Consider the following 24,824-nt stretch of genomic DNA (forward strand, 5'->3'; position numbering starts at 1 on the left):
CTTAATGCATTTGAGCCAATCAGTTGTGTTGTGACAAGGTAGGGGTGGTATACAGAAGATAGCCCTATTTCGTAAAAGACCAAGTCCATATTATGGCAAGAACAGCTCAAATAAGCAAAGAGAAACGACAGTCCATCATTACTTTAAGACATGAAGGTCAGTCAATCTGCAAAATTCCAAGAACTTTGAAAGTTTCTTCAACTGCAGTCGCAAAAACCATCAAGCACTATGATGAATCGGGCTCTCATGAGGACCACCACAGGAAAGGAAGACCCAGAGTTACCTCTGCAGCAGAGGATAAGTTCATTAGAGTTAACTGCACCACAGATTGCAGCCCAAATAAATGCTTTACAGTGTTCAAGAAACAGACACATCTCAACATCAACTGTTCAGAGGAGACTGCGTGAATCAGGCCTTCATGGTCAAATTTCTGCAAAGAAACCACTACTAAAGGACATCAAAAAGATGAAGAGACTTGCTTGGGCCAAGAAACACGAGCAATGGACATTAGACCGGTGGAAATCTGTCCTTTGGTCTGATGAGTCCAATTTTTTTATTTTTGGTTCCAACAGCTGTGTCTTTGTGAGATGCAGCTACCACATTTTCTGCAGCGATATGCCATCCCATCTGGTTTGCGCTTAGTGGGACTATCAGTTGTTTTTCAACAGGACAATGACCCTAAACATACCTCCAGGCTGTGTAATCTAGCCTCCACAATCACCCGAACTCAACCCAATTGAGATGGTTGGGGATGGACCGCAGAGTGAAGGAAAAGCAGCCAAAAAGTGCTCAGTATATGTGAGAACTGGTTGAGAGAATTTCACAAATAAACTTTTAACAAGGCACACCTGTTAATTGAAATGCATTCCAGGTGACTACCTCATGAAGCTGGTTGAGAGAATGCCAAGAGTGTGCAAAGCTGTCATCAAGGCAAAGGGTGGCTACTTCGAAGAATTTATATAATATATATTTTGAATTGTTTAACACTTTTTTGGTTACTACATGATTCCATATGTGTTATTTCATTCTACAATGTAGAAAATAGTAAAAATAAAGAAAAATCCTTGAATGAGTAGGTGTTCTAAAACGTTTGACTGGTAATGTACATAATATCTTTATTATTAATCTTTCAGAGATAAGTCTGAATTACTCCAAGAGATTCATTGATTGACGCCACACAGTGTGGTAATGCAATAGGGTGTGTTTTATTGTTTGAACACAATGAATGCAATGGGAATATTCTCTGCCCTGCAATATGACCTGACGTATCATCCATATGACATGTAGGACTCCAGGCATGACTCCAGTGCACAGGAGGTTGGTCGCACATTAATTGGGGAGAATGGGCTCGTGGTAATGGCCGGAGAGGTATAGTTGGAATGGTATCAAATACATACAAACACATGGTTTCCAGGTGTTCGATGCCATTCCATTTGCTCCGTTCCGGACATTCTTATGAGCCGTCCTCCCCTCAGCAGCAGCCTGAGCTCCAGTGGTATTCTAGTATGTTCTCTATGCTCCTCTTTCACAGTGACCAACAAACAGCTATATGACCACTGTTACATAACATGCTTAACAACAACCCTATGGAGGCTTCCTACTTAGGGATACTTATGTTATTTCATGTATAAAAAGAAAAAAAAGACGTACTGTACAGCTCACAGACAAATGTATGATGTGGCACACAGTTTCTCTTGTTTCTCTTGGGCCATAAAGGTAGACTTTACACAAAGGACATACATTGTAATGATTTCTCTCTGCTAAACAGTAGGATCAAAAATCACAGTTTCAGTCTGTTAGTAAAAAACATATGTTGGAGAAAAGACACAGCAGATATAGATAACGAAACATCAATGGCTAGCATTTGTAATTGAACACATTTAAGGACACATGTTTGACCCAAACAGCATAGATAGATGAAGATAGAATCAAAGGAGAGGGACTGAATAAAAACAATGACATTTCAGCTGATTTCTTGACAGACGGGACAGACGTTGATATAAGTAGATTACATGTTGTGTCTTTCCAGGGGTTTACCTGCAATACAAGATGCAGAACAGAGGGACAGATGAGGGACATAGCAGAGGGACAGAGCAGAGGGACAGATGAGGGACAGAGCAGAGGGACAGATGAGGGACAGAGCAGAGGGACAGATGAGGGACAGATGAGGGACAGAGCAGAGGGACAGATGAGGGACAGAGCAGAGGGACAGATAAGGACAGAGCAGAGGGACAGATGAGGGACAGAGCAGAGGGACAGATGGGGACAGATGAGGGACAGAGCAGAGGGACAGAACAGAGGGACAGAACAGTGGGACAGATAAGGACAGAGCAGAGGGACAGATGAGGGACAGAGGGACAGAGCAGAGGGACAGAGTAGAGGGACAGAGCAGAGGGACAGAGCAGAGGGACAAAACAGAGGGACAGATAAGGACAGAGCAGAGGGACAGAGCAGAGGGACAGAACAGAAGGACAGAACAGAGGGACAGAACAGAGGGACAGAACAGAGGGACAGATAAGGACAGAGCAGAGGGACAGAGCAGAGGGACAGAACAGAGGGACAGAACAGAGGGACAGAACAGAGGGACAGATAAGGACAGAGCAGAGGGACAGAGCAGAGGGACAGAACAGAGGGACAGAACAGAGGGACAGATAAGGACAGAGCAGAGGGACAGAGCAGAGGGACAGAACAGAGGGACAGAACAGAGGGACAGAACAGAGGGACAGATAAGGACAGAGCAGAGGGACAGATGTATAACAGTAGAACTGGTGTTAATGTGTTAGCTGTCTATATGATGCTGTTGTTCAAGCCTCTTGTCTGTACGGAATGTCAGTCACTCTGCTGTCAAGGTTTCTTTCTGTTTCCCTGTTCTTCTTCTAAGTTTTTCATCACCACTGTCTAAACAGATGGATGATTTGATTACTGCCAGCCTTGATTAGATTGTGCCAGGCAGTGTTGGCAGGATTGAAATCAAAACCAAACCTTCATGTAAGTTGTGACATCTTCAGTTAAACAAATCTCACAAAAATCAGTTTTGGAATACTGACTTTGTGACCAGAATGATCCTATTTACACTTTGTAGTCAATTTTGACACTAGAATAAATGTTTCTGACTCCCAAGGCTCCCGAGGGTCCTGAGTGACGCAGCGGTCTAAGGCCCTGCCACTCCGTGCAAGAGGTGTCACTACAGTCCTTGGTTCGAATCCAGGCTGTATCACATCCGGCCATGATTGGGAGTCCCATGGCCCAGTGTCGTCGTTTTCCATCCAGGCCGTCATAGTAAATAAGAATTTGTTCTTAACTGACTTGCCTAGTTAAATAAAGGTTCAATGAAAAAAATATATATATATATCGATGCCACACAGGCCGTTTTCAACGAGAAGTTGGTGGTTCAGTTCAGTCACTCTTTAATGTAAGAGACCCTCGGTCCGGTTCCTCACAACACTCCTCATATTTCCAAACACGTTTTCCATCCAGGTCACAAACCATTTTCAGCTCCAACTCTTTGACATCTCTCTCATATCTCTATTACGTTCCTCCTTTCTCCTCTCCATGTTTAATGGACAGATATTCAGTACATCAGAGGATTCCCTACAGTAAACATGTAATTCATCTGTCTGTCCCAAGAGTACAGTACCCGTCTCACCTCTAAGAATGCTGTCTCACCTCTTCTAAGAATACTGTCTCACCTCTTCTAAGAATACTGTCTCACCTCTAAGAATACTGTCTCACTTCTAAGAATACTGTCTCACCTCTTCTAAGAATACTGTCTCACCTCTTCTAAGAATACTGTCTCACCTCTTCTAAGAAAACTGTCTCACCTCTAAGAATACTGTCTCACCTCTAAGAATACTGTCTCTCTTCTAAGAATACTGTCTCACCTCTAAGAATACTGTCTCACTTCTAAGAATACTGTCCCACCACTTCTAAGAATACTGTCTCACCTCTAAGAATGCTGTCTCACCTCTTCCAAGAATGTTGTCTCACTTCATCTAAGAATACTGTCTCACCTCTTCTAAGAATATTGTCTCACCTCTTCTAAGAATACTGTCACACCTCTAAGAATACTGTCTCACCTCAAAGAATACTGTCCCACCTCTAAGAATACTGTCCCACCTCTAAGAATACTGTCTCACCTTTAAGAATACTGTCTCACCTCTAAGAATACTGTCTCACCTCTAAGAATACTGTCTCACCTCTTCTAAGAATACTGTCTCACCTCTTCTAAGAATACTGTCTCACCTCTTCTAAGAATACTGTCTCACCTCTTCTAAGAATACTGTCTCACATCTAAGAATACTGTCTCACCTCTAAGAATACTGTCTCACCTCTAAGAATACTGTCTCACCTCTTCTAAGAAAACTGTCCCACCTCTAAGAATACTGTCTCACCTCAAAGAATACTGTCTCACCTCTTCTAAGAAAACTGTCCCACCTCTAAGAATGCTGTCTCACCTCTTCTAAGAATGCTGTCTCACCTCTTCTAAGAATACTGTCTCAAATCTAAGAATACTGTCTCACCTCTTCTAAGAATGCTGTCTCACCTCTTCTAAGAATGCTGTCTCACCTCTTCTAAGAATGCTGTCTCACCTCTTGTAAGAAAACTGTCTTACCTCTTCTAAGAATGCTGTCTCACCTCTTCTAAGAATACTGTCTCACCTCTTCTAAGAATACTGTCTCACCTCTTCTAAGAAAACTGTCTCACCTCTAAGAATACTGTCTCACCTCTAAGAATACTGTCTCACCTCTAAGAATACTGTCTCTCTTCTAAGAATACTGTCTCACTTCTAAGAATACTGTCCCACCTCTTCTAAGAATACTGTCTCACCTCTAAGAATGTTGTCTTACCTCTAAGAATGCTGTCTCACCTCTTCCAAGAATGTTGTCTCACTTCATCTAAGAATACTGTCTCACCTCTTCTAAGAATATTGTCTCACCTCTTCTAAGAATACTGTCACACCTCTAAGAATACTGTCTCACCTCAAAGAATACTGTCCCACCTCTAATACTGTCCCACCTCTAAGAATACTGTCTCACCTTTAAGAATACTGTCTCACCTTTAAGAATACTGTCTCACCTCTAAGAATACTGTCTCACCTCTTCTAAGAATACTGTCTCACCTCTTCTAAGAATACTGTCTCACATCTAAGAATGCTGTCTCACCTCTTCTAAGAATACTGTCTCACCTCTAAGAATACTGTCTCACCTCTTCTAAGAAAACTGTCCCACCTCTAAGAATACTGTCTCACCTCTAAGAATACTGTCTCACCTCTTCTAAGAAAACTGTCCCACCTCTTCTAAGAATACTGTCTCAAATCTAAGAATACTGTCTCACCTCTTCTAACAATGCTGTCTCACCTCTTCTAACAATGCTGTCTCACCTCTTCTAAGAATACTGTCTCACCTCTTCTAAGAATACTGTCTCACCTCTTCTAAGAATACTGTCTCACCTCTAAGAATACTGTCTCACCTCTTCTAAGAATGCTGTCTCACCTCTTCTAAGAATGCTGTCTCACCTCCTCTAAGAATACGGTGTCACCTCTTGTAAGAAAACTGTCTTACCTCTTCTAAGAATGCTGTCTCACCTCTAAGAATACTGTCTCACCTCTAAGAATACTGTCTCACCTCTAAGAATACTGTCTCACCTCTGAGAATACTGTCTCACCTCTTCTAAGAATGCTGTCTCACCTCTTCTAAGAATACTGTCTCACTTCTAAGAATACTGTCTCACTTCTAAGAATACTGTCTCACCTCTAAGAATACTGTCTCACCTCTTCTAAGAATGCTGTCTCACCTCTTCTATTAATGCTGTTTCACCTCTTCTAAGAATACTGTCTCACCTCTTCTAAGAATACTGTCTCACCTCTTCTAAGAATGCTGTCTCACCTCTTCTAAGAATACTGTTCCACCTCTTCTAAGTATACTGTCTCACCTCTAAGAATACTGTCTCACCTCTAAGAATACCGTCTCACCTTTAAGAATACTGTCTCACCTCTAAGAATACTGTCTCACGTCAAAGAATACCGTCTCACCTCTTCTAAGAATACTGTCTCACCTCTAAGAATACCGTCTCACCTTTAAGAATACTGTTGCACCCCTAAGAATACTGTCTCACCTCTTCTAAGAAAACTGTCTCACCTCTCCTAAGAATACTGTCTCACATCTAAGAATGCTGTCTCACCTCTGAGAATACTGTCTCACCTCTTCTAAGAATACTGTCTCACCTCTAAGAATACTGTCTCACCTCTTCTAAGAATGCTGTCTCACCTCTTCTAAGAATGCTGTCTCACCTCCTCTAAGAATACGGTGTCACCTCTTGTAAGAAAACTGTCTTACCTCTTCTAAGAATGCTGTCTCACCTCTAAGAATACTGTCTCACCTCTAAGAATACTGTCTCACCTCTAAGAATACTGTCTCACCTCTAAGAATACTGTCTCACCTCTGAGAATACTGTCTCACCTCTTCTAAGAATGCTGTCTCACCTCTTCTAAGAATACTGTCTCACTTCTAAGAATACTGTCTCACTTCTAAGAATACTGTCTCACCTCTAAGAATACTGTCTCACCTCTTCTAAGAATGCTGTCTCACCTCTTCTATTAATGCTGTTTCACCTCTTCTAAGAATACTGTCTCACCTCTTCTAAGAATACTGTCTCACCTCTTCTAAGAATGCTGTCTCACCTCTTCTAAGAATACTGTTCCACCTCTTCTAAGTATACTGTCTCACCTCTAAGAATACTGTCTCACCTCTAAGAATACCGTCTCACCTTTAAGAATACTGTCTCACCTCTAAGAATACTGTCTCACGTCAAAGAATACCGTCTCACCTCTTCTAAGAATACTGTCTCACCTCTAAGAATACCGTCTCACCTTTAAGAATACTGTTGCACCCCTAAGAATACTGTCTCACCTCTTCTAAGAAAACTGTCTCACCTCTCCTAAGAATACTGTCTCACATCTAAGAATGCTGTCTCACCTCTGAGAATACTGTCTCACCTCTTCTAAGAATGCTGTCTCACCTCTTCTAAGAATACTGTCTCACCTCTTCTAAGAATACTGTCTCACCTCTTCTAAGAATGCTGTCTCACCTCTTCTAAGAATGCTGTCTCACCTCTTCTAAGAATACGGTCTCACCTCTTCTAAGAATACGGTCTCACCTCTTGTAAGAAAACTGTCTTACCTCTTCTAAGAATGCTGTCTCACCTCTTCTAAGAATACTGTCTCACCTCTAAGAATACTGTCTCACCTCTAAGAATACCGTCTCACCTTTAAGAATACTGTCTCACCTCTAAGAATACTGTCTCACGTCTAAGAATACCGTCTCACCTCTTCTAAGAATACTGTCTCACCTCTAAGAATACCGTCTCACCTTTAAGAATACTGTTGCACCTCTAAGAATACTGTCTCACCTCTTCTAAGAAAACTGTCTCACCTCTCCTAAGAATACTGTCTCACATCTAAGAATGCTGTCTCACCTCTGAGAATACTGTCTCACCTCTTCTAAGAATGCTGTCTCACCTCTTCTAAGAATACTGTCTCACCTCTTCTAAGAATACTGTCTCACCTCTTCTAAGAATGCTGTCTCACCTCTTCTAAGAATGCTGTCTCACCTCTTCTAAGAATACGGTCTCACCTCTTCTAAGAATACGGTCTCACCTCTTGTAAGAAAACTGTCTTACCTCTTCTAAGAATGCTGTCTCACCTCTTCTAAGAATACTGTCTCACCTCTTCTAAGAATACTGTCTCACCTCTTCTAAGAATACTGTCTCACCTCTAAGAATACTGTCTCACCTCTTCTAAGAATGCTGTCTCACCTCCTCTAAGAATACGGTCTCACCTCTTCTAAGAAAACTGTCTTACCTCTTCTAAGAATGCTGTCTCACCTCTTCTAAGAATACTGTCTCACCTCTTCTAAGAATACTGTCTCACCTCTAAGAATACTGTCTCACCTCTGAGAATACTGTCTCACCTCTTCTAAGAATGCTGTCTCACCTCTTCTAAGAATACTGTCTCACCTCTTCTAAGAATACGGTCTCACTTCTAAGAATACTGTCTCACCTCTAAGAATACTGTCTCACCTCTTCTAAGAATGCTGTCTCACCTCTTCTAAGAATACTGTCTCACCTCTTCTAAGAATACTGTCTCACATCTAAGAATGCTGTCTCACCTCTTCTAAGAATACTGTCTCACCTCTAAGAATACTGTCTCACCTCTTCTAAGAAAACTGTCCCACCTCTAAGAATGCTGTCTCACCTCTTCTAATAATGCTGTTTCACCTCTTCTAATAATGCTGTTTCACCTCTTCTAAGAATACTGTCTCACCTCTAAGAATGCTGTCTCACCTCTAAGAATGCTGTCTCACCTCTTCTAAGAATGCTGTCTCACCTCTTCTAAGAATGCTGTCTCACCTCTTCTGAGAATACTGTCTCACCTCTAAGAATACTGTCTCACCTCTAAGAATACTGTCTCACCTCTTCTAAGAAAACTGTCTCACCTCTTCTAAGAATACTGTCTCACATCTAAGAATGCTGTCTCACCTCTTCTAAGAATACTGTCCCACCTCTAAGAATACTGTCTCACCTCTTCTAAGAATGCTGTCTCACCTCTTCTAAGAATACTGTCTCACCTCTTCTAAGAATGCTGTCTCACCTCTTCTAAGAATGCTGTCTCACCTCTTCTAAGAATACTGTTCCACCTCTTCTAAGTATACTGTCTCACCTCTAAGAATACTGTCTCACCTCTAAGAATACCGTCTCACCTTTAAGAATACTGTCTCACCTCTAAGAATACTGTCTCACGTCCAAGAATACTGTCACACCTCTAAGAATACCGTCTCACCTTTAAGAATACTGTCTCACCTCTAAGAATACTGTCTCACCTCAAACAATACTGTCCCACCTCTAACAATACTGTCTCACCTCGAGGAATACTGCCTCACCTCGAGGAATACTGCCTCACCTCTAAGAATACCGTCTCACCTCTTCTAAGAATACTGTCTCACCTCTTCTAAGAATACTGTCACACCTCTAAGAATACTGTCTCACCTCTAAGAATACTGTCTCACCTCTAAGAATACTGTCTCACCTCTAAGAATACCGTCTCACGTCTTCTAAGAATACTGTCTCACCTCTAAGAATACTGTCTCACCTCTAAGAATACCGTCTCACCTCTTCTAAGAATACCGTCTCACCTCTTCTAAGAATACTGTCTCACCTCTAAGAATACTGTCTCACCTTTTCTAAGAATACTGTCTCACCTCTTCTAAGAATACTATCTCACCTCTTCTAAGAATACTGTCTCACCTCTTCTAAGAATGCCTGTCTGACCTGTCCTCTCAGTCTGTTGTTCCACTGGGACATTGACCTTTCTATACAAAGAGGTCTGATCTTAAAACATAATTAATTTGGTTGGTGCTTATATTTGTCCTATTTTCACACAAGTGTGTATTAAGATGCATTTGTGAATAGTAAATGTGTTTTTTTGCTTGTCCCAACTCTCCCTCAGACAGTTAGGTCACGGCTAACCATTATCAACGGCAACCCTGGAGCAATTAGGATTAAGTGCCTTGCTCAAGGTAACATGAACATATTTTTCACCTCAGGGATTTGAACTAGCAATCTTTCAGTTACTGGCCCAATGCTCTAACCGCTAGACTATCTGCAGCCTTTATTGTTGTTGACAACCTCATATAGACTGATGCAATTTATGGATGCTTATGAAGTTACGCGATACTCTTTATGACATGCGGTAACACAAAGGACAGGTCTTGTGTAAGCACCTTTCTTCTGGATCTTTCATAATTTGATATAGTAGATGACGATGTATGAAGTATGGCACAATGAACGTTTCAAAAGTTTACACATCAGAGTTTATGATCAGTTTTTAGTTTTTTATTATACAGTTGATGATTTTGTTATACACAATTTAAACTCACCTCTAATTGACACTTCTCTTTCCCCGATAGATCACTAGAAAGAAGAGAAATAATGGTGTTCAATATATACTCCAAAAATGAGGAGTTTCAACAAGGGTTCTTCTAAGATCCTCAAAGTTCTTTGAAGAACATTAGGGTTCTGGGCACTGAAAAATGCCCCAAAAAGGTACTTTGAAGAACCCCATAGGAGGTGGGGTTCATCGAGGAACCTCCTGCAAGAACCCACAAGAACTAACTGCCCAACTGAAAAATGTGGATTTGAATTTGAAAAACAGCTGGTGCAAGCATTTAACTGACCATTTTTAAGCTCTCCTCAATTTCAGGTAAGGTTTCTCCCTTGTATGATCTGAACTGGTATTGTTTTATCATGATACCGTCTATCTTTTCATATTTGTGCCAATGGCTGTGTTGTTGGGCACTTTCTCCCTTATAAAATTATTTACAAAAGAGAAAATGGACACAATTCAGTGGATGTCAATCAACAAAGAGGTAAGAATATGTTGAGGGCTTTAGCTGCATTGGACGCAGATGACTGAACTGCCCACTTATTTGTGTGTGTCTGCAGGTATTCTGACGAGGAGGCACACAAAGGTATGTACAATTGGTATTGGTTTGTCACATAATGTCATGCAGATCACACTAGGCTATCATCTCATTTATATTAATGGGTTCTCTAAAACCTTACAGGATTCAATCACAGCAGCCATCTTGCTCCTCACTGAGCTCTTCGATGAAGGTCCCAGAGGACTCTACATTATCGACAAGGTATGTGTATGAAAACTGTTGTCACATTTACCACAAAAACCAAGGAATGAAAGCTGTCATGTGCATGTTTTCTTAATCATCTGTATAATTATTATTTTTGTATTCACAGACTTCACCCTCCCTACACTGTAAAACCCTTCTGCCTATGGATACGAAGGATATCAACACATTAACACGCCAGAGGATATACTGATTGAACTTGGAGCTCTGCTGGGAGTTGACCTCATATTTAGATTTTTGAATTCTGCTTTGCCACAAATCATAATAAACACTGACAACTAAAATATTGTGTTATTGTTGTTATTGTTGTTATGTTATGCTGATTAATAATGGAACAAATGAACCCCAAAAGGTTATTCGAGGAACCATTAAAGGGGGTTCTTTGAAGAGGTTCCCCCACAGTTTCAATGTGAAGTACCCATAAAAGTTCTTCCAGGAGCCGTTTCTTTTTAGAGTGTATTGGGTAGGATATACAATGTCAGTCAAGTTGCCCGGTGAAGTTTACTATCGGACGCCAGACACTTACCCATTCCTACATTGCTTCCGGAGCAGGACACTGTAAGAGAATGAGAACAATGCCATTAGATAGAAACTAACTGTAGACATTCCCAGTTTGACCTATCTACCACAGAATATATTTATCTGCCTAACAAACCAACTAACTAGTAACAAACTAATCAACAAAACAACTAACCACCTAACGAACAACTAACTAACTAACTAACTAACTAACTAACTAATGAACTAACTAACTCCTCCTAAATAACTAACTAACTAACTCCTACTAACTAACTAACTAACTAACTAACTAACTAACTAACTAACTAACTAACTAACTAACTAACTAACTAACTATCTAACTAACTAACTAACTCCTCTAACTAACTAACTAACTAACTAACTAACTAACTAACTAACTCCTCCTAAATAACTAACTAACTCCTCCTAACTAACTAACTAACTAACTAACTAACTAACTAACTAACTAACTAACTAACTAACTAACTAACTAACTAACTAACTAACTAACTAACTAACTAACTAACTAACTAACTAACTCACTAACTCACTAACTAATGACAAACTACTAACAAACTACTAACTAACTAGCTATGAACTTCAAACTAACTAACTAACTAACTAACTAACTAACTAACTAACTAACTAACTAACTAACTAACTACTAGCTAACGAACTACACTTGAAGTCGGAAGTTTACATACACCTTAGCCAAATACATTTAAACTCTGTTTTTCACAATTCCTGACATTTAATCTGAGTAAAAATTCCCTGTTTTAGGACAGTTAGGATCACCACTTTATTTTAAGAATGTGAAATGTCCGAATAATGGTAGAGAGAATGATTTATTTCAGCTTTTATTTCTTTCATCACATTCGCAGTGGGTCAGAAGTTTACATACACTCAATTAGTATTTGGTAGCATTGCCTTTAAATTGTTTAACTTGGGGCAAACGTTTCGGGTAGCCTTCCACAAGCTTCCCACAATAAGTTGGGTGAATTTTGGCCCATTCCTCCTGACAGAGCTGGTGTAACTGAGTCAGGTTTGTAAGCCTCCTTGCTCGCACACACTTTTTGGGGCGGCAAGTAGCCTAGTGGTTAGAGTGTTGGACTAGTAACCGAAAGGTTGCAAGATCGAATCCCCGAGCTGACAAGGTAAAAATCTGTCGTTCTGCCCCTGAACAAGGCAGTTAACCCACTGTTCCTAGGCCATCATTAAAGATAACAATTTGTTCTTAACTGACTTGCCTAATTAAATAAAGGTAAACAAAAAAAAAAGCACGCTTTTTCAGTTCTGCCCACAAATGTTCTATGGGATTGAGGTCAGGATGTTGTGATGGCCACTCCAATATCTTGACTTTGTTGTCCTTAAGCCATTTTGCCACAACTTTGTAAGTATGCTTGGGGTCATTGTCCATTTGGAAGACCCATTTGCGACCAAGCTCTAACTTCCTGATTGGTGTCTTGAGATGTTGCTTCAATATATCCACATAATTCTCCCTCCTCATGATGCCATCTATTTTGTGAAGTGCACCAGTCCCTCTTGCAGCAAAGCACCCCCACAACATGATGCTACCACCCCCGTGCTTCACGGTTGGGATGGTGTTCTTTGGCTTGCAATCCTCCCCCTTTTTCCTCCAAACATAACGATGGTCATTATGGCCAAACAGTTCTATTTTTGTTTCATCAGACCAGAGGACATCTCTCCAAAAATGTGCAGTTGCAGTTGCAAACCGTAGTCTGGCTTTTTTATGGCGGTTTTGGAGCAGGGGCTTCTTCCTTGCTGAGCGGCCTTTCAGGTTATGTCGATATAGAACTCGTTTTACTGTGGATATAGATACTTTTGTACCTGTTTCCTCCAGCATCTTCACAAGGTCCTTTGCTGTTGTTCTGGGATTGATTTGCACTTTTCTCACCAAAGTACGTTCATCTCTAGGAGACAGAATGCGTCTCCTTCCTGAGCGGTATGACGGCTGTGTGGTCCCATGGTGTTTATACTTGCGTACTATTGTTTGTATAGATGAACGTGGTACCTTCAGGCGTTTGGAAATTGCTCCCAAGGATGAACCAGACTTGTGGTGGTCTACAATTTTTTTCTGAGGTCTTGGCTGATTTCTTTTGATTTTCCCATGATGTCAAGCAAAGATGCACTGAGTTTGAACTTAGGCCTTGAAATACATCCACAGGTACACCTCCAAATCACTCAAATTATGTCAATTAGCCTATCAGAAGCTTCTAAAGCCATGACATAATTTTCTGGAATTTTCCAAGCTGTTTATAGGCACAGTCAACTTAGTGTATGTAAACTTCTGACCCACTGGAATTGTGATACAGTGACTTATAAGTGAAATAATCTGTCTGTAAACAATTGTTGTCAAAATTACTCGTGTCATGCACGAAGTAGATGTCCTAACCGACTTGCCAAAACTATAGTTTGTTAATAAGAAATTTGTGGAGTGGTTGAAAAACGAGTTTTAATGTCTCCAACCTATCTGTATGTAATCTTCCGACTTCAACTTTACTAATAACCAACTACTAACTACTGCTAACTAACTACTAACAAACTACTAACTAGCTACCTACTAACTAGCTATGAACTACTAACTAACCATCTAACCAACTAACTAACTAAGTAACTACACACACACACACTCACCAGAGTAGATCCTGCCGGGACAGAATGTGACTTTGCTCCCATCCTGATTGACAGGTGCCACCACCATGGTGTAGACGTCCCCACACATGACCTTGGCCACGTCACAGGAGCTGCTGAGGGGCGGGGGGATGCAGGTGTGGTTGGTGCCTGTCCCAATCAGGTCCACCGTGTGGTTCTGGGGCCCCGAGGAGTGCCAGTACACCCTCAGAGTTTTGTTGGCCATCCGGTAGAGCTTGACACTCGATGGACAACAGGCACCTGGGAGCGAGAGAGGAGGAAAGATTGAAGATTTACATGACGTGGTCTTGAATGGACAGGATGCAAATTGGGGGGAAATATTGGTGTTTGTTTGTGATTCTTTAGCAGTTTGTTGAGTGTGCAAGAATATTCTGTGCGTTCATGCATGTATGTGTGTGTGGGTGTGTTTGCAGTATATCTACCTTTGACTAGCTGTGTGTGTGTGTGTGTGTGTGTGTGTGTGTGTGTGTGTGTGTGTGTGTGTGTGTGTGTGTGTGTGTGTGTGTGTGTGTGTGTGTGTGTGTGTGTGTAGCCTATGCATACTCACTGGATGAGAACCCATGATAGCTGCATTCTGCCTTGTGGCCTGTCCTGCTGATGGCCTCAAGGCTCACGCTATAGTTGGTCCCGCAGGTGATGCATCCCATCAGGCAGTGTGTGTCCATGGTGTGGCACTTGGCGTGTCCCCGAGATGATGTCAGCGCCGTGACATAGGAGCGTGCCCCTGTAGCGGGGGACCAGGTGACGTTGGTCATGGCCTGGGTCACCTGGTCTACTGTCAGGGTGTGGGGGCAGCAGGGACCTGGCGAGGGAACAGAACAGAACAGATTCTTAGATATCTGGCTAAAACTAGTGCACTGCATAGGCAATACAGTGTCAAATGAGACTGCCCGAGAGTTATCTGTATTGTCTGTATATCTATGGTCTGTATAATCTATGGTCTGTATATCTATGGTTTATATATCTACGGTATGTATATCTATGGTCTGTATATCTATGGTCTATATATCTATGGTATGTATATCTATGGTCTGTACATCTATGGTCTATATATCTATGGTATGTATATCTATGGTTTGTACATCTATGGTCTATATATCTATGGTATGTATATCTATGGTCTGTACATCTATGGTTCAAATGACACCCTATTCCCATACTGCACAAATAGGATATCGTTTTAGATTTGCCCTAACAACCACATACACTCTGTCATACAGGCTTTCCCGCACCTGTTTCCAGGGGCACGCTATAGCTGGACAGGCTTGGCCCCACTGCTGTCCTGGCATACGCTGTGACATCATAGGTGGCTCCGCAGGGCAGCTGTGTGAGCTGGCAAGAGGTGGAGAGTGATTGACAGGTGTGTGTGTCATTAAGGCCCACGGCTGTGACAGTGTAGGTGGTGTTGGGAGTGTTGGGGGCCGTGTACAAGACACTGACACTCGAGGATGAGTTGGTCTGAGATACACTCAGGATCTTTGGAGAACAGGGAGCTAGAGGAGAGACGAGGGGTTAATGGACTGGTTACTTGATTAATTTGTTGATTGGTTAGTTGATTAATTTGTTGTTTGGCTAAAGCTTATCCTTATCTTGTACACAGGAGTTGGTGGTACCTTCATTGGGGAGGACAGGCTCGTGGTAATGGCTGGAGCAGAATTTGTGGAATGGTATCAAATACATCAAACACATGGATTCCATGTGTTTGATCAATCAATCAATCAAATGTATTTATAAAGCCCTTTCTACAGTACATCAGCCAATGTCATAAAGTGCTATATAGAAACCCAGTCTAAACCCCCAAACAGCAAGCAACGCAGATGTACAGTCATGGCCAAAAGTTTTGAGAATGACACACATATTAATTTCCACAAAGTTTGCTGCTTCAGTGTCTTTAGATATTTTTGTCAGATGTTATTTTGGAATACTGAAGTATAATTACAAGCATTTCATAAGTGTTAAAGGCTTTTACTGACAATTACATGAAGTTGATGCAAAGAGTGAATATTTGCAGTGTTGACCCTTCTTTTTCAAGACCTCTGCAATCCGCCCTGGCATGCTGTCAATTAACTTCTGGGCCACATCCTGACTGATGGCAGCCCATTCTTGCATAGTCAATGCTTGGTTTGTCAGAATTTGTGGGGTTTTGTTTGTCCACCCACCTCTTGAGGATTGACCACAAGTTCTCAATGGGATTAAGGTCTGGGGAGTTTCCTGGCCATGGACCCAAAATATCAATGTTTTGTTCCCCGAGCCACTTAGTTATCACTTTTGCCTTATGGCAAGGTGCTCCATCATGCTGGAAAAGGCATTGTTCGTCACCAAACTGTTCCTGGATGGTTGGGAGAAGTTGCTGTCGGAGGATGTGTTGGTACCATTCTTTATTCATGGCTGTGTTCTTAGGCAAATTTGTGAGTGAGCCCACTCACTTGGCTGAGAAGCAACCCCACACATGAATGGTCTCAGGATGCTTTACTGTTGGCATGACACAGGACTGATGGTAGCTCTCACCTTGTCTTCTCCGGACAAGCTTTTTTCCAGATGTCCCAAACAATCGGAAAGGGGATTCATCAGAGAAAATGACTTTACCCCAGTCCTCAGCAGTCCAATCCCTGTACCTTTTGCAGAATATCAGTCTGTCCCTGATGATTTTCCTGGAGAGAAGTGGCTTCTTTGCTGCCCTTCTTGACACCAGGCCATCCTCCAAAAGTCTTCGCCTCACTGTGCGTGCAGATGCACTCACACCTGCCTGCTGCCATTCCTGAGCAAGCTCTGTACTGATGGTGCCCCGATCCCGCAGCTGAATCAACTTTAGGAGACGGTCCTGGCGCTTGCTGGACTTTCTTGGGTGCCCTGAAGCCTTCTTCACAACAATTGAACCGCTCTCCTTGAAGTTCTTGATGATCCGATAAATGGTTGATTTAGGTGCGATCTTACTGGCAGCAACATCCTTGCCTGTGAAGCCCTTTTTGTGCAAAGCAATGATGACGGCACGTGTTTCCTTGCAGGTAATCATGATTGACAGAGGAAGAACAATGATTCCAAGCACCACCCTCCTTTTGAAGCTTCCAGTCTGTTATTCGAACTCAATCAGCATGACAGAGTGATCTCCAGCCTTGTCAGCCTTGTCAACACTCACACCTGTGTCACATGTCAGCTGTGACACATGTCACCTGTGTCACATGTCAGCTGGTCCTTTTGTGGCAGGGCTGAAATGCAGGGAAATGTTTTTGGGGGATTCAGTTCATTTGCATGGCAAAGAGGGACTTTGCAATTAATTGTAATTCATCTGATCACTCTTCATAACATTCTGGAGTATATGCAAATTGCCATCATACAAACTGAGGCAGCAGACTTAGTGAAAATAAATATTTGTGTCATTCTCAAAACTTTTGGCCACGACTATAGAAGCACGGTGGCTAGGAAAAACTCCCTAGAAAGGCAGGAACCTAGGAAGAAACCTAGGTTCCATTCCATTCGCTCCGTTCCAGCCATTATTATGAGCCGTCCTCCCCTCAGCAGCCTCTACTGGTCTTGTAATGGTAAAGTGAGATCCCATGTAGAACAAAGACAGTAAAGTTGAGGAAGAGCTGATCTCATTCTTAAAATAAAATGTTTTCTATGTAATTTAAAGTGAATACACCATTGCACTGTTTGTTACCTATTGTATTGATGTGTGTTTTACCTGTCTCATGTGTGTGAGGTTTGCAGGTGCGGTTGCAGCCTCGTATTTCGCTGCATGGTGTCACCACCACACTGTACTGTGTGTTACAGCGTAAGTCGGACAGAGCACACACAGGTGCCGTGTCCTTACAGTGGATGACATCATCAATCTCCTCCGCCGTCGTCTCGTATAGCTCCGCCCCCCGCACCGACGACCACATGATCTCCAGGGTCTCCGTCGACACCAGTGCTATGGTAACGTCCTCTGGGCAACAGGGAACTAGGGAGGAAGAGAAGAGAGATGAGTGACTTGACAAAGCTGTGTGTGTGTGTGTGTGGACAGTATAATAACTCTTACTGGTGGTATAATTGAACACATCTCCCGGTGGACTGGAGCCAGCCTGGTTGTAGGTGAACATGGTGATGAGGTAGGTGTAGCCACACATGCAGTAGAAGTGACAGGTGGTGTCAGTGGTGTTACAGCGCTCCTCAGACCCGTCGTCTCTCTTGACAAAAGCGATGTAGTACTCCACCAGGGGCATCTCAGTCCACGACACCCAGCAGCTACCCGCCTGGTGCTCATCTACCCAGATTTGCTCCACAGGGCATGGGACTGACAGAGAGACACAAGAGCGATATTCATATAACTCCAGGCAGGACTCTACATTATAGACCTTATACCATAGTAATAAAATACACTATTATTACATATGTGTGACAGAGAGAGTCAAGAGATTACATTACCTTATACCATAGTAATAACACTGGAAGTATTGCAAGTGCATGTAAATACACTATTATTACATATGTGTGCCCGAGAGAAACAAGAGAGATTAGGATAACATTACATTACCTTACATCATAGTAATAATATTGGGGAGGTCAGCTTACATTGACCTCCTACCTTTGTAATAACACCGGAAACACTCATGTTAGTATGGCTACAGTGTAGTGTTGTAAGTACTGCCCTCCCAGACATCTACAGAACCTTGTGTCACAGGAAGATCATGAAGGACTTCAGCCACCCGAGCCATGCTGAAGACAGTACAGGTGCATCAAAACTGGGACAGAGAGACTGAGAAACAGCTTCTATCTCCAGGCCATTAGACTGTTGAACAGTCACCACTAGCCAGCCTTCGCCCTGTACAGTGTGCTGAACCTTAGTCACTGTTACTAGCTGGTTACCACCCGGTACTCTACCCTGAACCTTAGTCACTGTTCTAGCTGGTTACCACCCGGTACTCTACCCTGAACCTTAGTCACTGTTCTAGCTGGCTACCACCCAATACTCTACCCTGAACCTTAGTCACTGTTCTAGCTGGCTACCACCCGGTACTCTACCCTGAACCTTAGTCACTGTTCTAGCTGGCTACCACCCGGTACTCTACCCTGAACCTTAGTCACTGTTCTAGCTGGTTACCACCCGATACTCTACCCTGAACCTTAGTCACTGTTCTAGCTGGCTACCACCCGGTACTCTACCCTGAACCTTAGTCACTGTTACTAGCTGGTTACCACCAGGTACTCTACCCTGAACCTTAGAGACTGCTGCCCTATGTATATAGAGTCATTGAACACTGGTCACTTTAATAATGTTTACATACTGTTTTACTCACTTTATATACATATACTGTATTCTACTGTAGTCATGGCTCATCCTATATTATGATGTTTTTTTATTTTCTGGATTATGTGTGTATTATTTTTATTGCTATGTTTTACTGCACGGTTGGAGCTAGCAACACAAGCATTTCGCTGCACCAGCGATAACATCTGCAAATCTGTATACTCGACCAATACATTTTTATTTGATTAATTTATTTGATTTTGGGGTTAGGGGTCAGAGCCAGAGCCAGAGGTAAGAGGTCAAGGGTCAGGGGGTATACCTACATGTGATGAATTCCTCAGGGTCAGAGGGGTTGCTGGTTCCAGCGCTGTTTTCGGCAGTAACAGTCACACTGTGGTTCTGCCCGCAGCTCAGTGGGCTGATCATACAGAACCTCTCTGAGGCAGAGCAGTTCTGACCAGTAGAAGTCCTTGCCAAGTAGACGTCTGCCCCATGCACCATCTGCCAGTAGACTGCCAAACCCCCAGACCTAGTCTGGGTCAAAAACACCTCGATGGCCTCAGGGCTGAGAGGACCTAGTGGGGGGACAGATACATTTATTCAAAGAACGACACAAAAAAATATATTTACTGATATGAACATGAGATGAACATATTCACATAGACACACTCATACATCTAGATGGAATATAAAGTCATACCTGGGTTCTAATGAACTGTGCCAACATCTAGTGGACAGGCTATGACGGAAAATTGTACCAGCACCATAGCAGACACCTCCCACCAAGTGACTCTTCCAGGCTTTGACAATTTCAAAGACTGATGTTATTTGCTGATTATGTGTTACATTGTGTCTATTGTTCAGTATTGTGTCTTTAGATACAAAGCATAAATAACTTTTCCCTTTCTGGCATCTTGCCAGGTCTCTCTCTCTCCTGAGAGGTTTTAATACAAGCTAATATTATTAACCAAACACCTAGTTGCCATGCTTACGGGTGATCTGACACACAGTGAGGTCGTCTCCGGGGCGACCTTCCAGGTCCCAGGCCATGCCCTTGATGCAGTAGGTGGTACCGGGCTCCAGGTCATCAAAGGTCATGAATGGGTCGCTGGTGTTGAGTTTGAGGCGAGAGTTGGAGCCCTCCTTGATGATGCAGAGGGTGTAGAGGACCGTGTGGTTGACCGGGGACCAGGTCACCAGGATGGTGTCATTTCTGGGAGAGGTGGAGTTTAGCTGTGGGGCCACCACCACTGAAGAGGGGGAAGGGAGAAAAAAGGTAGATTAATAAACTAATAGATGTGATGAAAGGAGGCAGAGAGAGAGAGAGAGAGAGAGAGAGAGAGAGAGAGAGAGAGAGAGAGAGAGAGAGAGAGAGAGAGAGAGAGAGAGAGAGAGAGAGAGAGAGAGAGAGAGAGAGAGAGAGAGAGAGAGAGAGAGAGAGAGAGAGAGAGAGAGAGAGAGAGAGAGAGAGAAAGCGAGAGAGAAAGAGAGAGAGGATACTATCCAGGAAGGAAACAAACCTGTTCCAGGCAAAGATAAAAGAAGAGAGAATACACTGAAATAGTTCAAACCTGGCCAAACAGAGAGTCATCTTTTTTGTTTGCTAGTGAAATAGAATCCATTTTCCTGTCCTTATGATACGTCCAGTTCTCCTTGGGGAGAGGAGAACCTAGTTCTCATGGTTTCCCTTTTCATATTCTCATATGTTTTAAGGCTTAAATGGGGAGATACAGTTTCCGCACAAGGCACCCACTATGACAATAGAGCTGTGAAACTGCACTCCATTATGGAGATAGCAGCCCTTTGTCTCTCAGACACTATGGAGAGGTAGCATTTCAGTCATGATACAGTCATTACCATATTAAGTAAACAACTTTTAATTTCAGTTGAAGAGTGAGTGAAAGTTGAGGGATAGACTTATTGTCTGTGATCGATTCTTTTTGTGGCTTGGATCAGATAGACACTAATTATCATTTTACGTTCTAATTATTGTAACAAACTTAAGTTTATTTTAATAAACCTAGACAGGTGTATGTATCTAAACAGGTGTATGTAAACAGGTGTATAAACCTAGACAGGTGTATGTATCTAAACAGGTGTGTGTGAACAGGTGTATAAACCTGGACAGGTGTATGTATCTAAACAGGTGTGTGTGAACAGGTGTATAAACCTGGACAGGTGTATGTAAACATGTGTATAAACCTAGATAGGTGTATGTATTTAAACAGGTGTATGTGAACAGGTGTATAAACCTAGACAGGTGTATGTATCTAAACAGGTGTATGTGAACAGGTGTATAAACCTAGACAGGTGTATGTATCTAAACAGGTGTGTGTGAACAGGTGTATAAACCTGGACAGGTGTATGTATCTAAACAGGTGTATGTGAAAAGGTGTATAAACCTGGACAGGTGTATGTATCTAAACCATCTACCCGTTCTGATCTGGACGGGTGCTGAGGGCTGGCTGCGTCCCGCGCTGTTGACAGACATGACACTGAGGGTGTAGTCTGTGTACGGCTGCAGCTGCAGCACGGTGCCCGGGGAGCTGGTCACCGCGGTCTCTGAGAAGAAGTCTCCCACCTCAGACTCAGCTCGCAGAATGTAGCCGCTCGCCCCCATCACCTCACTGAACTCCACAGTGATGCTGTCGCTCTGCTTGGAGTAGGCCTGCTTAATGGTAGGTACCTCGGGGGCTGGTGGTCAGAGCAGAGCAGAACAGAGCATCATCACACACAGGGATATAGACATCATCATCATGATCATCATCATCATCATCATAATCATCATGATCATCATCATAATCATCATAATTATCATTATCATCATCATAATCATCATAATTATCAGCATCATCATCATCATAATTAACATTTCATCATCATCATCACAATCATCACAATTAACATTATCATCATCATAATCATCATAATTATCAGCATCATCATAATTATCAGCATCATCATGAACATCATAATTATCATTATCATCATAATTATCATTACCATCATCATCATCATAATTATCATCATCATCATAATCATCATAATTATCATTATCATCATAATCATCATAATTATCATCATCATCATCATAATTATCATCATCATCATAATTATCATTATCATAATAACCATCATAATTATCATCATCATCATCATCATCATAATAATTATCATCATCATCATAATTATCATTATCATCATAATCATCATAATTATCATCATCATCATCATAATTATCATCATCATCATCATCTTCTTATTATTCAAATACCTTATTCAAAGCATTGAGAGAATAGCAGGCCTACAATGCGTTATACATAATTCATAATATGTCCATTACGCACACACATGGCCATTATGCATGCATACATACATGAGCTCCCGTCCAACTCTGCACTGCTCAGGACGTTGCCCGCTTTGTCAATGGCCTCGACCCGCATGGTGTACATCGTGTTGGCGGAGAGAGAGTTAACAGAGCCCATGACGGAGTTCCCGCTAAACTGGGCGAATGCGGACGGTCGAGGAGAGTTCTTTGGTGTGGCGGTGATTTTGTAGGAGCTGGCGCCAGAGTAACGACTCCATCGCACCGTCATACTTTTTGTGGACACTTGGAACACGGATAATGTTATGTCTGCAACGTTGTGAAAGAACAGAAATCATTAAATACATTTTAGGCTCATTATTTGCATGTACTTTATAATGGTGTAATAACAGTGAAATAAAAGAGAATGTTAATGTGTGCGTCTCTCAAACAATTATGTGGGAAAGTTTGTTTTAAAAAGTTAACAAAGGGTTGTTTGAATACCTTTTTGCGCTCCACATATCTGAAAACCAAACATAAACATGAACGCTAACGGAAACCATTTCAACGGTAGCGGTGGTATTTCATATTTTATCCCTAGAAGGAACATTATACCCCTGGCCTGTATAATATTCTCCCTGCATGACAGGCCGCGAGGCAGCACATTTTTTTCTTCACTCAACACAGATTTCAGGACTGGTCAGTGAGCTCAGGGCTTTTTTCTCCTCAATGAATGAATGTGTCCATTGAGCCAAGGTTGGGCATACACTTGTTGAAAGCAGTGTTACTCAAAAGAGCCTGTGTATTTATTTCCCAAACGTCTCCCTCTGTCTCTATGCATTTCTAGAATCATACAACGTGCATGTTTTCAGATAGTTACAATGACACAGCAGAATAACAATATCATATACAACTGCAATAATCAACACTAAGATTGTTTAAGCAACACATTATTTGTAGGTCTAATTAGTAAAGATCTGTTCTTACCTCAGATAAACTGATTAAAAGCAAAAGCTGTAACACTTTCAAATCTGTTGCTCCCATTCTTCCTGGAGAGCCTCTGCCTTGAGGCTAAAGATGTATAGTAGGCTAATGCTATTTCTGATTATGACTGCAGGGTAGTGTCAGGGGCTTAACTTTGATGGTTTTCGTTTTTTAGGGGGAATGAAATGACAATTCTTGTATTGTTTTCAGCAAATACAAAAGATTGAGCCCTCCCACTGCCAGGGTGCCAGCAGGCCTATCAGAGAAGGAGGAGGAAAGATAGCCTACTCAATTGTAGTACTGGATGTACACAGGTGCACTATTACACTGTGCCCCATTAAAAAGCTACTGTCATTAGTCAACAATAGCAGTTGAGTAAATGTATGTATAATGGCTTAGCTATAGTGTTACAGTCATAGGCCAGGTGTGTTCATGTGTGCTATCTGTGTACTGCATGCTGTATGTTGGTGAGTTAAATATCCAGTTGTATAATGGCAAAATGATGCTTGCATGGCTCTGCATTACAGTGGATAACGTCCTGTTGTGCTGGAGATACAACACCTGACTGTACACTCTGAGAAAAAGGATTCCAAAAGGGTTCTTTAGCTGTCCCCATAGGAGAACCCTTTTTGGTTCCAGGTAGAACACCTTTTTGGTCGAGGTAAATCCCTTTTGGGCTCCATATAGAACTCTCTGTGGAAAGGGTTCTACATGAATCCCCAAAAAGTGTTCTACGTGGGAACCCAAAAGGGTTCTACGTGGAACCAAAAGGGGTTCTACCTGGAACCAAAATGGGTTCTTCCTGGAACCAAAAGGGATTCTTCTAAGGGTTTTCCTATGGAGACCGCCGAAGAACCTTTTAGGTTCTAAATAGCACCTTGTTTTTCTAAGAGTTTACAACCAATGTTACGCGGTGCGGAGCAGGTGAACCCAAGGGCAGACTCAGACGAGGAGACAGGGATAAGGTAACCAAGATATTTATTGACAAATGGGGAAGAAGGGGTGCAGGCCAGGGAAAGCTTGGGCGGATTGCAGGGAGCCAGGTGCTGAGGCTGAGGCTAGAGTGAGGGATGTTGGGGCTGGGTAAGCAGGTCGGGAGAGGAATCCAAGGAAGCAGTAGAGTGGGGGGGGGGGGGGGGGTCCAGGACGGCAGCAGGACTGACGAGACATGGGACTGGAGACAGGGACCAGAGTCAGAGTGGACGGAACTTTAGCACAGAGAAAAGCAGCGCCAGGCTAAGGGAAAAACAGGCATAACAGCATTACAAGCTCTATGCAGGAACAAACAGCTTTAAAACGCAGACCGACTGAGCAGAGGCTACGAACTGGCAGCGTGGAAGTGGCAGGGCTGAGTATTTGTACAGGTCTTGATTATGGAACAGGTTGCAGCTGGTGGGGATCTGCTCTGCCTCCAGCACAC

At 42.4% G+C, this 24,824-nt stretch overlaps 1 protein-coding gene and 1 long non-coding RNA gene across 2 annotated transcripts; one reads left to right on the forward strand and one right to left on the reverse strand.

Annotated features, from left to right (window-relative positions):
- Positions 1-1,186: 1,186 nt before the first annotated feature.
- On the reverse strand, positions 1,187-23,030 carry LOC106569662 (fibronectin type III domain-containing protein 7). Its single transcript, XM_045694369.1, has 13 exons — positions 22,925-23,030; positions 22,493-22,750; positions 21,550-21,810; positions 20,109-20,366; positions 19,440-19,691; positions 17,908-18,162; positions 17,572-17,829; positions 15,122-15,382; positions 14,437-14,691; positions 13,872-14,129; positions 11,224-11,253; positions 9,933-9,966; positions 1,187-2,037 (listed from the first exon to the last, which is right to left on the reverse strand). The coding sequence occupies exons 1-12, from the start codon at positions 23,028-23,030 to the stop codon at positions 9,935-9,937; spliced, it is 2,484 nt and encodes an 827-aa protein (XP_045550325.1). The 3' UTR covers positions 1,187-2,037; positions 9,933-9,934.
- Positions 3,414-10,977, forward strand: LOC106569663 (uncharacterized). Its single transcript, XR_001320533.2, has 5 exons — positions 3,414-9,572; positions 9,963-10,255; positions 10,498-10,523; positions 10,620-10,697; positions 10,807-10,977. It is a non-coding gene; the product is annotated as an uncharacterized lncRNA (long non-coding RNA).
- Positions 23,031-24,824: the final 1,794 nt, after the last annotated feature.

This window comes from Salmo salar, chromosome ssa14, assembly GCF_905237065.1.
Source record: "Salmo salar chromosome ssa14, Ssal_v3.1, whole genome shotgun sequence".
Taxonomy (NCBI): Eukaryota; Metazoa; Chordata; class Actinopteri; order Salmoniformes; family Salmonidae; genus Salmo; species Salmo salar.

Coding starts and splice junctions, on each gene's coding strand:
- LOC106569662 (XM_045694369.1), bottom strand. CDS start 23,030: ATGTTCCTTCTAGGGATAAAATATGAAATACCACCGCTACCGTTGAAA. Junction 22,751..22,924: donor GATATGTGGAGCGCAAAAAG/GTATTCAAACAA, acceptor ACAACGTTGCAG/ACATAACATTATCCGTGTTC. Junction 14,130..14,436: donor CTATCATGGGTTCTCATCCA/GTGAGTATGCAT, acceptor TCTCGCTCCCAG/GTGCCTGTTGTCCATCGAGT.